This window comes from Micromys minutus (genome assembly GCF_963924665.1).
Source record: "Micromys minutus genome assembly, chromosome: 11".
In the NCBI taxonomy this organism is placed as follows: domain Eukaryota; kingdom Metazoa; phylum Chordata; class Mammalia; order Rodentia; family Muridae; genus Micromys; species Micromys minutus.
In genome coordinates, this window is record NC_137980.1 from 54838814 (window position 1) to 54855505 (window position 16692).

The 16692-nt window shown below is 51.0% G+C and overlaps 1 protein-coding gene across 1 annotated transcript; it reads right to left on the bottom strand.

Annotated features, from left to right (window-relative positions):
* Positions 1-10818: 10818 nt before the first annotated feature.
* Positions 10819-16335, bottom strand: SRXN1 (sulfiredoxin 1). The gene is made up of 2 exons (XM_080925415.1): positions 15677-16335; positions 10819-13180 (listed from the first exon to the last, which is right to left on the bottom strand). Exons 1-2 carry the CDS (start codon positions 16007-16009, stop codon positions 12977-12979), a joined length of 537 nt encoding a protein of 178 aa, XP_080781541.1. The 5' UTR covers positions 16010-16335; the 3' UTR covers positions 10819-12976.
* Between the last annotated feature and the right edge of the window lie 357 nt (positions 16336-16692).

A 16692-nucleotide genomic window follows, 5' to 3' on the forward strand; every position in this document is an offset into this window, starting at 1 on the left:
ATTTGTCAACACAGCCTAGAGCCTCCTTCTTCAGAGAGGCTTTGCTCAGGCAGTGCTTTGGACTTCTTTTCTGGTTGGCTCGCTCCTGAGGCCTGGAGTGGGCACTGGGTCTATCTCAGCAGTTCTCGGCCTGTGACTTGCAACCCTCTTATAGATTTCCTGCATATCAGATGTTTACATTACGATTCATAACATTAGCAAAATTATAGTTATGAAGCAGCAGCAGAATAACTTTATAGTTGGGGTCACCCCAACATGAGGAACTGCACTAGAGGTTACAGCATTAGACGGTTGCCAACCACTGGCCTAGCAAATCTCTCCAATCCCCATTCGAGCTCGGAGCCTGACATATGGTAGGCACTCCGTTAGGGCAAGGATTCTGCTCATTTTACTTACCTTTTCTTCATGCAGGAAACTTTTTGTTGTTGTTATTTTTCAAGATATGCCTTCTCTGTATAGCCCTGGCTGTCCTGGAACTCATTCTGTAGACCAGGCTGGCCTCAAACATACAGAGATCCATTTGCCTCTGCCTCTTAAATGCCAGGATTTAAGGCGTGTGCCACCACCACCCAGCTCTGCAGATAACATTCTGAATAGAATTTTTAGTTAGCATACAAAAGAGAAGGCAGCCACAAACCAGAGAAATAATCCCATTCAAGATCCACTTGCTGAAGCAATGAATTGGGGTTGGGACACAGGGACAGTTCCTTCCCACACAGATGACTCTGGAAGCTGTATCAGAGAAAGACCCACAATGCACTGGTGATAACTGCCCAAAGCTGCGGCCACCTCCACTGCCATCACCGTCATTACCTGTGGGTACCATCTTTTCCAGCTGTGTGACTTTTGGCGTGATAACTCGGCCTCTCTATGTCATCACCGAGAGGGAAGCAGTCACACCTTCAGGGGTGGCTGTGAGGGTGGATGCAGTCACAAGTGCCCAGTGCAACCATCAGTTGAACACATTTACACTTGGCTTTTACTTTGCAACGTCCTATACAGAAGGGCTAGAAAACTGTTCTGAGGATTGCCCTATGCCCTGGCCTCGGACTCCTTAAGTGGCCCATCTTGCTCTGCTTGGCCTATGTTTTTCTCTGAATGGCCGTCAGTAGCCCACACCGTTCCTCCTATTTCTAAGTTAAACCATACATCTTTTTTCTTCTAGAAAACAAAAATGCTCTCTTATAAAAATCACAGAACACACACATAAGCCAGGGCACTGGTACACTGATGATCCTTGACCAGCCTGTCCGAATGTCCTCACAGAAAACCAGTGAAATATCTGACCAGCAACAGTGAGGGTTCTTTTAATGTTTTTCTTTGTGTTTTTTACCCCCTGGAGTGTGTGTGTGTGTGTGTGTGTGTGTGTGTGTGTGTGTAGAAAGAGAGAGAATCTTAGAGTCTCACTGTGTAGACCTGACTGTCCAGGTTGGCTTCGAACTCGGAGATCTACCTGTCTCTGACTCCCAAGTGCTAGGGCTAAAAGTGAGCACCACCACAGTTTGGCTGCTTGATAATTTTTTAAACTACAGATCAGTTGATTCTTCTGTTACTTTTCCGTGATGATGTTCAGATCAGGTACTGAGAGCAGGAAGCCTACAGGGAGAAGCAGATTTGTCCCATTCCTGATTTATCCAGTTTGGTCAGTGATGAAGGCAGCATCCGCCTGGCAGCTCACAATACTATCAGATGTCACTGTGATCTGAGTAGGGGAAATGGCAGCAGGGAGGAAGATTGCAGTGCAGTGGGGCAGGCCTCCCTCCCCTGCCCTGCCAGGCACCTCCTGACACCCCCTACCCATCACTTCCTACCCTGTCTCTGGTTGCTGTACTTTAGACATATAGGTGACCTAAAATATCGGTAAGTCTGCTTTTAGGGCTCTATTGAATGGAACATAGCCTTGTACCTTGTTTTATTTTGCTCACACTTTGGAGACCTTTTTTTTTTTTTTTTTTAATCTCAAAAGAGACCTCTTATTTGGCATATGCCTTCAGGATGCCCTGTGGTACCATACCAGGCAGTGCAACCTCTGCCCTGGCCCTTCTTACTGAGGATGAAGTCCTCACAAGCCAGTACTCCACCTGCTAAGCTATCGCCACGGCTTCACCTTCAAGCATAAAGAAGCTGAGGTTCAGAGAGAGTCAGGGACATGTTCTCAAGGTCAGAGGCAGCAGGAGCCTAGAATCAGCCTTCTCTATCCCTTCCCACCTCCACACACAAGGAGCCCACAGGCGCTGAGAACTGGGCCTTTCAGGGGCTCCCTTGCCATCAAAATGCTGTCTGCAGCCTAGAGCCCAGCCTTCGCCTGGCTGCTCTCTTGTGCCTAGCTATACCCGCCAGGTCCCCTTTTTGGCTTTCATTAGGGACTCCCCTCCAGCGCCCTGCTGTGCTGGCCTTGGGAGTCCTATTGATCCTCTGACAGTCCAAGACAGATTGGCCGGCCTGTGTACTCAGGTGCAGCATGAGCACATGGAGACCAGATGAGGAGGCACCGAGGGGGCCCGGGGCCCACTGGGGTCAGAGATGGAGTACCGAGCAGGGTAGGACAGAGCACCCTGGACACCTGCCTGCTCTCCCCACAATTTCCAATCTCCCCGAGGTTCCCGGTTCCCCCTCTCACCAGGCCTGCACAGTGTAGGACCTGAAGTTTACTCTCTCTCTCTCTGTCTCTCTCTCTCTCTGTCTCTCTCTCTGTCTCTGTCTCTCTGTCTCTCTCTGTCTCTCTGTCTCTGTCTCTCTCTGTCTCTCTCTGTCTCTTTGTCTCTGTCTCTCTCTGTCTCTCTGTCTCTCTCTCTGTCTCTCTCTCTGTCTTTCTCTGTCTCTGTCTCTCTGTCTCTCTCTGTCTCTCTGTCTCTGTCTCTCTCTGTCTCTGTCTCTCTGTCTCTCTCTGTCTCTCTCTCTCCCCCTCTCTACATTGCCCTGGAAAGCCTGGGTATATGGCTGAAATTAGCTTAGAGGTGGGGTAAACTGAGGTTCAAAAACCAGTGTAGATTTTCTGCAAGACTCTAGTGGATGGAAGTTTCAAATACACCTCAGTTTCCCTAGGGCAATAAAGAGAAAAATAGCCTCTATAGGGCCCATCAGGCAGAGGGGAGTGTTCAGCAAATGTCCCCTCCTCCTTTCTCTGGCCTCTAAGGGACTCCTTGCAGTTTCCTGTCCAGCTGTGGAAGCCCCGGCACAGTGAACTCATATGAAGTTCTCCCGTGGCTTCAACGGGGCAGTGTGAACCCAAAATGAGGGTCTGCCCTTATGTCCCATGACACTCCAAGAAGACTTTTGAGGGCACCATGGGCCCCCTGAATTTAGAAGGGACACTGAGCATGGGGGGGGGGTTGCCTCAAGAGAGGGGCCTTAGTGAGAGAGGAAGGCTCAGTTAGACAATGTGCGCAGGAGAGGGGATGCAGGCTTCAGTGAAACAGGCAGGAACTCCTGTAGGCTCCAAGGTCTGTGTAACAGACCAGGTCAGCGGGAGTAACCAGTGGGGGCACTCTGGGGTCAGAGAGGATTGCTGTCAAAGTAGGGGAAGACTCAAAATGGGAAAAGACCAAGAGAAAGGTCCTTTGGGGGATGGAGGAAGGCGCCCTGGCCTTATAGTTCAGGCGGAGGAAGGCTGTATATACAGGGCTGGAATGAGTGACTATTGAGAAGCCCTGGGGCAGCCCGAGCTTTCTTCCTAGCTAGACCTTTAGCGCACTAGTGTTCGAGCAACGGGACCCAGCCTCCTCAAGTTTGCATTTGATGCTATTACGGCAGGCAGGCAGCAGTACCAGCCTCCCAGGGTGGCCTCAGGGAAACAGAGACGAGACCCACGTTTTCCTGCGGCTGTGCTTTCCCTGCAGATGAGAGGTGGATCGGAGGGCATTCTTGATCTCAGGCAGAGTACCAGCACCAGCCAGGGCCTGGGTGAGGGTCCCGGGGAGGGCTCAGGGGCTCGGTAGACACAGGATGTGCAGCCTTTGCGTCCACAGAGATGAGATGGAGCACAGAGCTATAGGCTGGACACCAGCTCTGTTCACCATGCGAGGCTGGCTCTGCCCTTCTGAGCCCACAGGTGGCCTCCAGCATGAAATAAGGCACAGCAGCTACAGGGCAGGGACACCCGAGCTGAGGCGTGAGCCTGTCCTGCCTGTCCCCTTAGCCCCTCTCTGCAGGGATACTGGTATGTTTGGTGCCCCCAGCAGGGTTGGAGGGTGAGACTTAAGTATAAATAAACAAACAGGGAACAGATGGTGTTGGGGAGTGGACAGGCCAGGGCCTCCCACTTCTCCCTGGGAAAACACGGATGGCCTGGCAAATGGATTCCAGACTCTGGCTGGGAGTCTCTCTCCCCAGGCTTCCTTTTGCCTGCAGCTCTAGGACCCACCTGGCGCTTGGAAGAAATGGTGGGTTTGGGTCCCAAGTCCTGGGTTCTGCTCAACCCTTGTTTCTCTCTTTCTCCTGTGTGACCTTGAATGAGCCTCATTACTGCTCTGTGGTTCCATTTCTCTGACCAGTAAGTAGAAGGAGAATGAAGTTCATTAAAGCCCTGTTCCCCAGCCCCTCCTCTGGAAAGTGGAGGATTTAAATTTAGAAGCCCGAGTGCTGGAGAGACAACTCAGAAGTTAAGAGCAGTAGCTGCTCTTCCAGAGGACCAGGGTTCAATTCTTAGCACCCACATGGCAGCTCACAACAGTCTGTAACTCCAGTTCCAAGGGGATCCCTCTTCTGCTCCTCAGATTCAGCATGCATGTGGGCCACATAAATTAACTCTCTTTCTCTCTCTCTCTCTCTCTCTCTCTCTCTCACACACACACACACATTAAAAAAAATAGAAAAATAGTTAAAAAGTAAATTCAGAAGTTAGATTTCTATTACAATGTTAAACAATAGTATAGATATTCCAAGGGTATAGCCAAAGTCCAAACAATGTCTACCATACAGGGAAGTTCAGAGTTAACAAGTAAGTGAACAGACAGAAAATCAAATGTTTAACATAAAATCAAGACACAGAAAACCTATGGTTTTTAGAAGGTCGCAGTAACAAAAACACAAATTGATTCCATACCTACATAGAGAAGGAATGCTCAGTGCAAATAGTGTGTGGCTGGGTTTTGTTTGTTTGTTTGGGTGTATTGTTGTTGTTTTCAAAACAGGGTTTCACTGTAGCCCTAGCTGTCCTGAAACTTGCTCTGTAGGCCGAACTAGCCTGGAACTCACAGAGATCCACCTATCTCTGCTTCCTGAGTTCTGGGAATAAAGGTGAGTACCACCACTGCCCTGCCTCTCTCTCTCTCTCTCTCTCTCTCTCTCTCTCTCTCTCTCTCTCTCTCTCTCTCTCTCTGTGTGTGTGTGTGTGTGTGTGTGTGTGTGTATGTGTGTGTGTGTATGTGTGTCTGTATGTATAATAACCACAAGTAACTGCCTATAACAGCTTGTTCACGGATATGCTTTGGCGCACATGTGGAAGTCAGAAAACAATTTGTGGGATTTGGTTTTCTCCTCCACTGTGCCCAGGATCTAACTTAAGCCACCTGGCTTGTTGGCAAATCACCTTTACCTGCCCTTGAGCCTTTGTTCTAGTTTGCTTGCTGTTTTTATGTTAAGCACCGTGACCAAAGCAACTTAGGGAAGAAAAAGTTTATTTCACCTTCAGGTGAAGGTCCACCAAGGAAGCCAAAGAAAGAGCTTGAAGCAGAAACCCTAGGGAACACTGATTACATGCTTGTTTCTGGCTCACATGCTGCTACCTTTGTTATATAGCCCAGACTTACTTGCCTAGGGATGGAACTACCCACAGTGGGCAGGGTCATTCTACATCAACCGACAATCAGAGCATTTCTCACAGACTTGTTCACAGGCTTGTCTCATGGAGGCAATTCCTCAACTGAGCCTTCTACTTAGCAGCCTGAATGCCCGCACGCTCACCTGCTCTACTCTAGACACTTTAGCCCAGGCGCTTCACCCCAGGTGCTTCACCCCAGGTGCTCACCTCAGGTGTTTCATTTCAGGTGCTCATCTCAAGTGCTTAGCTACTCTGCCACCAGGCTCTGGCGGAACAGAGCTTACATCTTGGAGCGACAGCAAGAAAGAGATAAAGGATAGATGCTTAGGAATATAGCTACATATGAACAGGAAGGAAAAGAGATAGGTGGCTAGTAGGGAGGGAGGGAGAGAGGTAAGGGAAACTTCTGGGGGGGGGGAGACGTATCAGCTGAGAACTAAAAGATGCAGGTAAGTTAGGCTACTTCAAGGGAGGGCATTCTAAGGAGAGGCGAGGAAAAGAGAGGAGAGAAGGAAAGGAGAGGAGAGGAGAGGTGAAGTCTGGAATGGATGAACTGGAAGGACTGTCATATATAGGGTTGGTTGTGAGGAGCCTGGAATGGTTTTCTAAGTGTGATCCTCAAACACTTTTAGTCTGGAGGCCATATGAAATTACTAAAATTTAGTAGATACTCCATGCATACTGAATTAAATAGAAGGTCTCTGTATTTCCAAATTGTTGGGCATTTCCTAGAGCAAGAGACTTTCAATAGACATAACCCCGTGGTTGAACCAGGTCAGCTCCCAAGGGACTTCTCCCAGGACAGACTCCTGGACATCACCTGGCCTTGGGTTTCAGCTGCAAGGTGGAGGTGACCGTTGTACCTGCCTCCTGGTGTCCTCATGAAGAGCATGAGGCCGCATTTGGAGAACAAACCCAGGAAGCTGTGCTGAAGTACAGAAAAACATGAGAAATCACAGTAGCAAGGAGGCAGCCCTTTGCAGCCCCGCTGTCCTGACGGAAAGATTCCTGCGGGAAAGGCCAGGGGTCAGGTGATACTTAGTAGCAAACGGAGGGCAGTCACTCCGCTGGATCTGAAGGGAGGGAGGGGCCAGGCAATACACACACAGCCCCAGACAACTCCCCATTACACATTCCTCTTGCTCTTTTATTTCCCAGATCCTTTTATCTAAGACAAAACATTCAGAAATTGAAGAGCAATGATCCCCAAAGGCACCAGCAAGCCCTCCAAATCCCTGAGACTTCATCATGAAGATAATACTTGATGTTTTTTATTGTTTGTGTGGTTGATCGGTTGGTTAGGGTTTTTAGATGAAGTGTTTCTATGTATCCTGTGCTGGCCTCTTGATCTTCTGCCTCAGCATCCTTAGTGCTGGGATTACAGGAATGGACTTCTTGGGTTTTTAGAACTTTATTTCTTTCTTTTCCCATTCTTTGGGCTCCTGGGAACTGGGCCCCATGCTTGATTGAGTGTTTCATGGCACTATCTGCTGAATGAGGCTCATGCCGTATTCCCTAGATCTGGTCCCAGTTTCCTCCTAAATCCTGATCATACTTCTTCATCTGCCGTTGTCACCTGGGTGGTCATGATGGCCCTTTCGAGGGGTTAAACTTTGGCCATCTCTTCCTGTTCCTTTCAGTGGCCTCAGGCAGGAGTGCTTAGTGCCACAAAAAGGCTGTACACCTCTAAAACATCAGGGTTTCTGGAACAAGCCATTCAGGCCAGGCACCTGCTTCCTCCTGCGTGCTTCCCTGATAGTGGTAGGTCAGCTGCTGGTGGAGCGTGGAACATCCTATGCCACAACCGTTCCTTGTCAACTAGGAAACTGAGACTCTGGCAGCTGCAAATTGGGTTTTCTCCTCTGTTAAATGAGGGCTAAAAACTACACCTGCCAAAGTGACTCTGACATTTAACGGCACCTTAGCACCCCACACTGCCACTGACACATAGTAGGCACTTAGTGGTTCTTACTTTACTGAAAGGGATGGTGCTCACGAGAGCTGGTGGCACTGACATTGGAACCTAGGACTGTCAATCTAAAGTAACTAGTCACACACAGCGGCCATAGCGACACCACCAACCGTTTCAGTGTTTCCTTACCCAAAAGTGGTAGCTCCAAGGTGGTGCACTGAGTTGTCAGGTGGCTACACCTGCCTTGTATCCAGGGCCGGCATTCAGCCTAGAGATGGCTCAGGGACTGGGAGGCAGCCCGGAGGCGGCCCCGCGGCTGTGTGCAGAGCCAGCGCCTGGAAGACATTACACGGCTGTCGGCCGGGGGGCGTCGCCGGGAGTTCCGGAGGGGGTCCCGGAGGCGGCCGCGCCGGGGCGAGGGGACAGCCGGCCACAAAGCGTGCTTTGTTCTTCCCTCCCCCCGGAGCTGGAACCAATGGATTGGCGGCAGCTGAGGTCATCTATCAGCCAAAGCCGGGGGTCAGGCTCAGGATGGGGCCCCAGGGCGGGAGCCTCCATGGGCCCCCTTATGGGGCGGAGCTAGCTGAAGCACCCAGGCAGGTGGCTGCTTATTTTGGGGACTCAGTTTCCGGATCTGTGCAACAGGGAAGATCATGTCTGTCCTGTCCATATCTAGGGTTGTTGGTCTGGGGATGTAGGCAGCATCCTTTACTCTATGGAAGGGCCAACCAGGAAGCAGGTGTGATTGGTATGCCCACTATGAAGTTTGGAGGTCTTTCAGGCCCCTTCCAGGCCAGGACAGTCATAGCCTCTCCTAGGGTCTCCTCTGACCCAGGCTCCAAGCTTAGCCTGCTGTCCAGCACTGGCAACTGAGTCCAAGGCCCAGCTGAAGCCTGGTGCTCTGGGATCCAGGGTAACGGTGCAGGGACCACCCAGAGAGGCTATTCTAACTGCAGGCTGGTCAGGCTCTGAGCATCCTCATCGACGTTGGCAACCAGAGTCCATTAGGTCCTTCAGCCTACATTTGCACAGGCTGGGTACACAGACCCTGAAAGTTGTGTCAAGCTTGGGAAGTCACAGAAAGTGGCCAAAATGTGTGTATCTTTCTTCTTCTTTTTAAAAAATGTACTTTATTTTTGATTGTATGTATGCTTGTATTTGAGCATGTACACGGGAGTACAGGTGACCATGGAGGCCAGAAGAGGTCGTGGCAGGCTGTCATAAGCTGCCTAGCTAGGGGAAAGGGCTGATGACAGTCACACCCAGGAGTGCCAGGCGGCAATGAAAAAGAACGGGCTCCGTCGTATGGGATGTATTTGCTCAACTGCTGTCTGCTGAGCACCTACTAAGTGCAAAGCACACCTCTCAGTGCGGGGCTCACAGTGATTAGCGGGGAAGACCAGTGAGATTTACATTTTACTGGGCAAGGCAGATATCAGTGGAGACCGAAGAAAACCATAGAGATTGGTGAGGAAAATAAAACAGAGAGGACGACAGACGGGTTGGGGGAAGTCTTTAGAAAAGGAGGCCACAGAGTAGACACGAGCCTGAGTGCTGGGAGAGAGTGCAGCTGCCGTACAAATGGTGTTTTCAAAAGGGCTGGGGTGCTGGAGAGACGGTTCGGCCGTTAAGAGCATGCACTGCTCTTCACAGAGGACTGCAGGTCAATCCCCTGCATCCACTGCCGGCACCAACACTCCTCACACCTGCAGGTGCTAGCACTCACATGCATGTGCAGATACACACAATTCTTAGATAATAAACAAACTTTTAAAAAGAGCTGGATCGTGACCGGGGAAGATACCTGAGGTTGATCCTGCCCCCCCCACACATACACATGCTCACACACGCCCCCCCACACTCACTCATGCCCCCCCACATGCTCACACTCCTCACACACACTCACACACGCAATGTTCTAGCCATGCATGAATACATACACACTCACATGATTCATCAGGCAGACTCTGAAAGAGCATGAATTAAAATTCATGACCCTAAAAGGACCAAAGAGGCAGCCAGGTCTAGGATACACCATGAGCTTCAGCCTACTCCTAGTGTTTTAACTAAAAATATTTATTTAAGATTTTAGTATCTCTCGGGTTTTACTGGGGGAGGCAGGGGAGACAGTCTCATGTCGTAGCTTACCTGATACCTGCAATACTCACACCGCAGCCTCTGAGGTGCTGGGATTATAGGCATTTACCCATTAACTACTAATCTTAATAAACTGAGAAATTAAAATCTAAATCTACCATGGGGGGTTGGTTCCGGGGCCTCACAGAGCTTCAGGGACCCCTACACACTGCCTTTTTCTGAGGGCAGGGAACCCAGAACATTTTTTAGAGGAGCTTCTTGTAGATGAACCCAGCACCCCTAAGGTACAAGTATAGGGCAGGCAGGATGAGGATGAGAATTCCCTCAACCATGCCCTTCATCTCGCCGCACTGGGCTCTAGGAGCAGGAAAGCAGCGCCACTTGCTGGTGTAAGATGGAAACGCAGCCCAGTCCTAGTTGAACCACTCCCCTTTCTCTTTGTCCCGCCCCTCTCTGAAAAAAAAACGGAACCGAACATGCCAAATGCTCTACTACCAAACTATGATCCCCGCTCCTTTCGACTTCTTTGTGGAGACAGGATTGTACTAAGTTTTCCAGGACGGCCTGGAACTTGCTGCGCTACTCATGAGGATCTTGATCCTGAATTTGTCAACTGGTCTCTGCCTCTCCAGGGCTGGGATAACAGGTATGGGCCATGCTTTGCTCCTAGCTGCCTTTCTTAAAAGCCCCCCCCCCCCCCTTTGAGAACTGCTGGTTGGGTTTCTAAATGGAGTCATCCTTCTAATTGGCTACATGGCCTGACCTTGGCCCAGCACTTTGCAAGAACATCTTCTGCTCTCCTGACCCTGGTCACAAAGTTAGGGCTGTAGAGCCCACCTGACTGCTTAGAAAACCCCAGGGTGGTCCAGAGCTCAAGTATCCTGGACGAGTCCAAGGGCCCAACACAAAAAGCAAGCCATGTTATCTGATTAGAGTCCTGGCTGTTTTCCCTGAGCAGCAGCTGCTCCTGAGAACCATCTAAAAATAAGTTTCTGGGGGACCCAAGCTGTTTCTGAGAACTTTCTAGAAATGCATGTTCCTGGGTCTCAGACCTGAAGCTCCAACAGCAGGGCCCATCAAACACAACCAAAACTGCCATTGCCTTGTGTGTGTGGGTTTTCATTGAATAAACTTTTATTTTAGAATGACTTTAGATTCACAGAAAAGTTGCCGGAGACTAAGGAGTTCCCATATATCCTTCATCCAGCCCACCCCAGAGATGTGATTACCCAAACTAGAAGGTAACTGAAATCCAGACCATATGAGTCCTGGTTGGCCTGCTAAAGTGCTTTCTCCCTCTAGTCTCTTTTTGGTCCTAAGAATCAATCCAGCATTATGATGCATTTTATCCCTTCCAATCTCACTTTCTGGGACACTCGGTGGGTAGGAAAGCTGGGAAGACAAAGGCTTGAAAATGACAAGCCACTATTGTCTCTGTGTGGCGTAGCAAGTACCACCCCAGTCTGCCGCTTCCATTGCCTCCTGGACTCTGGGTTTGCAGCAGCCCCTCTGAATGCCCCATTACCCACCCCATTATGCTTGTGAGTCATTCTTGGAGTGGGGTACCCAGCTCTTGAAGACACCATGCCGTGACTTCTGCTAGGTTTTCAGAAGAGCCTTACTTGAAGGCTGACATGGCAAGGCCCTCTGTGTGCTTGTGTGATAAACTTATGTGTGGAAGTGAGAAATTCTGTCTCTTGCCCACCAAGATTCATCGGTGATAAACGATAGCCCCATGTTCTTTGTAGTCCCTCCCACCGAGAGCTGGGCCCATTTGTACCCCTTAAATCTAAGGAATGAACTGACCAGCAGAGACATAGTCCTAATACTGGGGTTGAAGAAACCTTGTCACCTTTTAAAAAAAATGTGCCCGGGAGGAGAGAGTAGTGTACTCCTCTAATCCCAGCACTCGGGAGGCAGTGGAGGCGGATCTCTGTGAGTTCAGGCCAGCCTGGTTCTACAGAGTGAGTTCCAAGACGGCCAGAGCTACACAGAGAACCCCAGTGTCTCAAAAATAAAATCAAACAGTTGGTGCTTTTCTCACATGGGTATGTCTGTGCCCAAAGAGGCTAGAAGAGGGTGTCAGGTCACCTGGCCTGGAGATGACAGTGTTCTGAATCACCACGTAGGTGCTCTTAACAGCTGAGCCACCACTCCAGGTCCTGCTTAGACACTACTTGGAACCCTGAGGCCATCTTGAGAATAAGCCTGTTCTGACCTGCTAGAGAGGCAACAAAGATAACCAAGCCAGTGCAGCCAACACTAGCTACAACGGCTGAGGTGATCCCAGCCCAGCTAGCCCAGGCTGAAGTGAAGTGAAGCTGACTGTGGGCTCATGAGCAGGGCCAGGCCACCCCAGTGGAGCTTAGCTAGCCCACAGAACCATGGGTAAATGAACACAGGTTTAGCTGTTGAGTCTGGGGATGGCTTGTTTCATGGCAAAAGCTATTTCCCTCTCCGGCAAATGGGATCCCAGTTGTTTTGCAGGATAGTGCCAGTCCCAGGGGATGAACGAGGTGGTCATGCTCGGCTGTGAGGGCATTTCCTAATGTCTGCTTTCTTTACGGCCGTGAGTGGCAATGGTCGCTAGCTCAGGCCAAGGTGACAATGTGCAAACATGCAGAGAACAGGATCCTGAACCTCTGAACGGGGTCTTCCTTTCTGACACAAGCTGGTCGAGCGGTTTTCTTCCTTGACAGACATGATTTCTAGAAACACAGCAACCATCTTGTGACTACAAAGCAAGGGGCAAAGAGGGTAAGGCCAAAAGGTTCCCGAGAGGAAGGGCTGCCTTCACCGAGTATCGACTCAACACTGTGTTAGCCACCTGTTCCAGGATCCAGGCTGTGGGGATAACAAGCATAGGTGTCCCTTCACTTCCTGGTACCCAGTTCACGTACTATATCATAAGGATATCATAAAGATTAGAGCCCTTGTCTCCAAGTCCATCCTCTTTCATACTTCCTCCTCTTGGCACTCCTTCAGGGTCAAGGCCATGATATCTTTTCATAGACAGAAGAACTGAACCCCCTCATTCCTGGGAGCTAGTCTGGGTTCTAGTGCAGCGGCACTAAGAGGGGGGCCTCTCTCTGAAGTATAAAAGGAACATATCCCTTCTACAACTTCTGCCCGCTGGGGGCTGCACGTGTCATCTGAGCACCGGGAAGCGGTGCTGGTGCGGAGGGGGTAGGGGTATCAGGAGGTTGCTACTGCAAGTCTGGCGTGGATGCGCCCAGGTACATCCTCAGGTCTGAAAGGGTGGACCTCACGAGCTTGGCAGGAATGGTCTCTCTCTGTAGCTGCTGGTAGGCTGCATAGCGGTGGCAGCCCCCAAAGGAGTAGTAGTAGTCACCACCTTGGGCCCCTTTGATCCAGAGGACGTCGATGGGGGGTACACGGTCAGGGTCCTCCTAGAGAGAAGGGTCACAGGGTGAGCATGGTACCGTGCCTGAGAACTGGCAACATGTTTTGTTACACCAAGTGGAGTTCCTACAGAGGGCTCGTGCTGGCAGGAGCGACAGGCTCTCAGCCACCTAGGGGTGGTACCTGGCAGCTTGAAAATCAGCCCCAAGAGTATTTCTGGCAGAGAAATAGCAGTGAGGGGATCCCCCCAAAGGACACTTGTGGAGTATCTATCTATATCTGTGTGAATGATGCATCCTGTGCCCATTTGCCCACAGTTGGGGGAACCACAGCACAGCCAGGAGGTTAAGGACAGTCTCACCCCTGACAAGGTTTCAGTCCAGGAGCAGCTTGAAGGAAGAAGTGACAATGCTGTGAAGGCACAGGTGACAAGCCAGGAAGAAGACCCACAGTCTCTCTGAAGTGACAAGAGGCACAGAACCACTTGGGAAGCTACAGACACGGACTAGTTTAGATTACAAGCCCAAATGCCTTAACTGTGGCTCCTTTGCAGGGCAGTGAGGGAAACGTGTTGTGCAGGGCCTCCTACATTCAACCAGCAGGGTATTGGTGGAAGTCAGGGAGGTGATGCGTGGGAGGAGTGGCCTAGGTAGCTGCACTTGGCAGGCCTTGTGTTGAAGGCTTGGCAGTGGGTGGGCTCAAGAATGGTAACCCATGATGCCCACTTCCTAATCTTAGGACTAGGAAACCCACCTTATATAGCGGAAGTCACAGTGACCTGGTGGAAGGACTCCACCAGCTGCTGCTGCTTCGAAGATGAGAGAGAGGCCCTCAGCTAAGGGGTTCAATTGTCAATCTGATGAAATCCAGAATGGCTTTGGAGGTGGGCCTCTCTGGACATGCCTGTGGGGGATTATCTTGGTTAGGAGAATTGAGCTGAGAAGATCTGCCCACCGTAGGTGGCATCATTGCTTAGGCTAGAATCCTGAACTGTATAGAGAGAAGAAAGCGAGCGGTGTATAAGTGGTTTTTCATCATTCTGATTGGAGATACATGACCAATGGCCTCAAGCTCCTGCCATCAGGAGTTCTGTGACGTGATGAACTGTCAATCAGAAGAAGACTTTTACCCTTAAGCTGCATTTGTCAGGGTGTTTAGTCACACAAAAGGAAAAGTAACTAAGGAAGGTGCATTTTCCCTTCCTGCCTCAAGAGAACAGTCCTGCTGGTTTCTTATTTTAGCTCAACAAAGACTTTGAGCTGGGCCTGGTGGTGTCCACCTGTAATCCCAGCCCTCAGGAGACTGAAACAGAAAGATGTTGAGTTTCAAGGCAGCTTGGCTATATTGAGACACACCCTGTCTTAAAAACCGAAAGACAACACAGCTTGTGTCTTGTTTCAAGCAGTCTTGTTTGTGGCAACATATTTGGGTGGCCTAGGAAGATGGGTCCTTGTCTCCAGAGTCTGTGACCAGCATAGAAAAGAGGTGTCTAAACTGGTCGTTAAGATGTATGGGGATCCCAGCTATGCTGGGAGCACCCAGGTGTCTGTGAGGTCAGATTGGGTGGGCAGGGGAGACACTGGCATCAAGACAGTGATTACGGAATTAGAAACAGCAAAGGAATAAAAAGCTGGGGATGCGGCACAATGGTGGGGCTCCTGCTGAACACGGCAACCATGCACTCAGGAGAGCACAATTCCTAGCATCACATGCATACAAAAGCTGAAATAAAGACCAAAACGGAGGGATGGGAGCACTTCCTGGGGTAGAGAAAATCTCCCCAAAGGCTCACTGGTGCTGAGAGAGTATTCTGGGCTAAATCCCCTTCCCACAGTCCGCTTGAAGGCCACTGCCAAGATGGCAAAGTCCCTGCTCTTATGAAGTTCACACAGGAAAACAGGGGTGCAAATTTCAGGACTAAAACATCCTGCAGGCTTAGGAGTCTCGGGGCTCACTGCTCAAGAATCTGGAACAAGGGATAGGAAGCCATGTTGGCCTAACTTGACAAACTCTAACCCCTAATTACTGAGGGGACCCTCCTTCCACGATAGACTGACATTGTCCTTTCCTACTTCCTGGTTGGACAAGATCCTCCCAATAGACACGACACACCCAGAAGATTGCCAAGACTGCCAAGGCCAGAGGAGTCATCGGGATATTCAGGTTGCCTGGGTGTAAAGTCTCATTGTACTGTCTTGTAAGCACTTGACATAGGGAAAGTTGCTTAAAAACAAAAACAAAACTCAAAACAAAACACGCCAAAACTTCCTGTGCCTCTGTTTCTCCTCTGTAAAGAAGGAACAGCAGCTACTACAGAGGTGCTCCGACAGGCAAAAATCAGCTCCGGGGTGACCGCAGCACTTTTGAGTACGTGCGTCACGGATCATTAGTTTATGGCCAAGTCCAAGCGAGGAACCCGAGGCCCACGGAGATTCAGCCAGTCGGCCAAGGTCACACAGATGAAGCTGAGCTCCCACAGATCAAGAACCCGGACTCGCGCGCTCTTTCTTCCTCGCGCGGGCCGGCAGGCTCCGCGGACTCACCTGTATCGTATCCACGAGGCTCTGCACCTTGGCGGGGTCCAGCACGGATGGCAGCGGCCGGATGAGCACGGAGATCGGCACGTTGTGCACCGTGGCGATGCAGCCCGAGTGGATGCTGCCGCCCTGCGCGCCACCGGGTCCCTGTCCCTCGACCGCCCCGGGCCCCGCACCCGCACTCCGGAGCGCTCCTCCCGCGCGTAGCCCCATATCGCTTCCTTGGCCGCCAGGGCCGCCCGGCCTCTTTACCCGGCCGGGCTGTACCATCGCACGGTCGCGGGGGACGACGGTTCTGCGCTTGCCCCAATCGAGTGGCTCGGCCCACGCCGTGATCATAGTGGCCTCCGCGCCGCTCGACCCCGTGTCCCACGCTGACCTAACTGCCGCTGCCCACTGCGGCGCTCCGTCGCCCCCTCGAGACGCGCTTAATGGACGCGCCTGGCCGCTGACTCAGGGTGAGTTTGCAGGTCACGGAGCAGAGGCGCGGGTGACGCACGGCGTGGTGACTCAGGCCCTCAGAGGCGAGGACGCGGGCAGTCAGAACTGCCCTGCGAAGATGAGTCGGCTCTCAGTGGGAGCTGGGAACAGAGGCCTCCACGCAGTAAAGCAAGTGTGGTGATCTGCTCTTGCTTTCTCTCTTGCTCCCTGGCCTCCCTTTCTCTTACCCCTCCTCTTCCCTTCCCTTCCCACCCCCTCTCTCCACGTGCTCATGGCAGGCCTCCACTTCTCTACTCTCTATTCCTCTCTTCTCTCTCTCTGCCTCTACTACCCTCTTAACTACCCCATGACCTAAATAAACTATTCCGTACTTAAAAAAAAAAAAAAGTGTGATGATCTACTCTGTTAGCAGAGCACGATTCCAATTCCATATTACACTGAAGGAAACTGAGGCACAGAAAAGTTATGACCTCTCCCCACCCCCATCCCGTGCCCCCCCCCACACGGTATGGAGCTAATGAGTAGGTGAGCCGAGGCCCAGATCCAGGCATCACCGCTCCATGGATTGCTCTGGATCCCAG

Coding starts and splice junctions, on each gene's coding strand:
- SRXN1 (XM_080925415.1), bottom strand. CDS start 16,009: ATGATCACGGCGTGGGCCGAGCCACTCGATTGGGGCAAGCGCAGAACC. Junction 13,181..15,676: donor GCCTCGTGGATACGATACAG/GTGAGTCCGCGG, acceptor CCTTCTCTCTAG/GAGGACCCTGACCGTGTACC.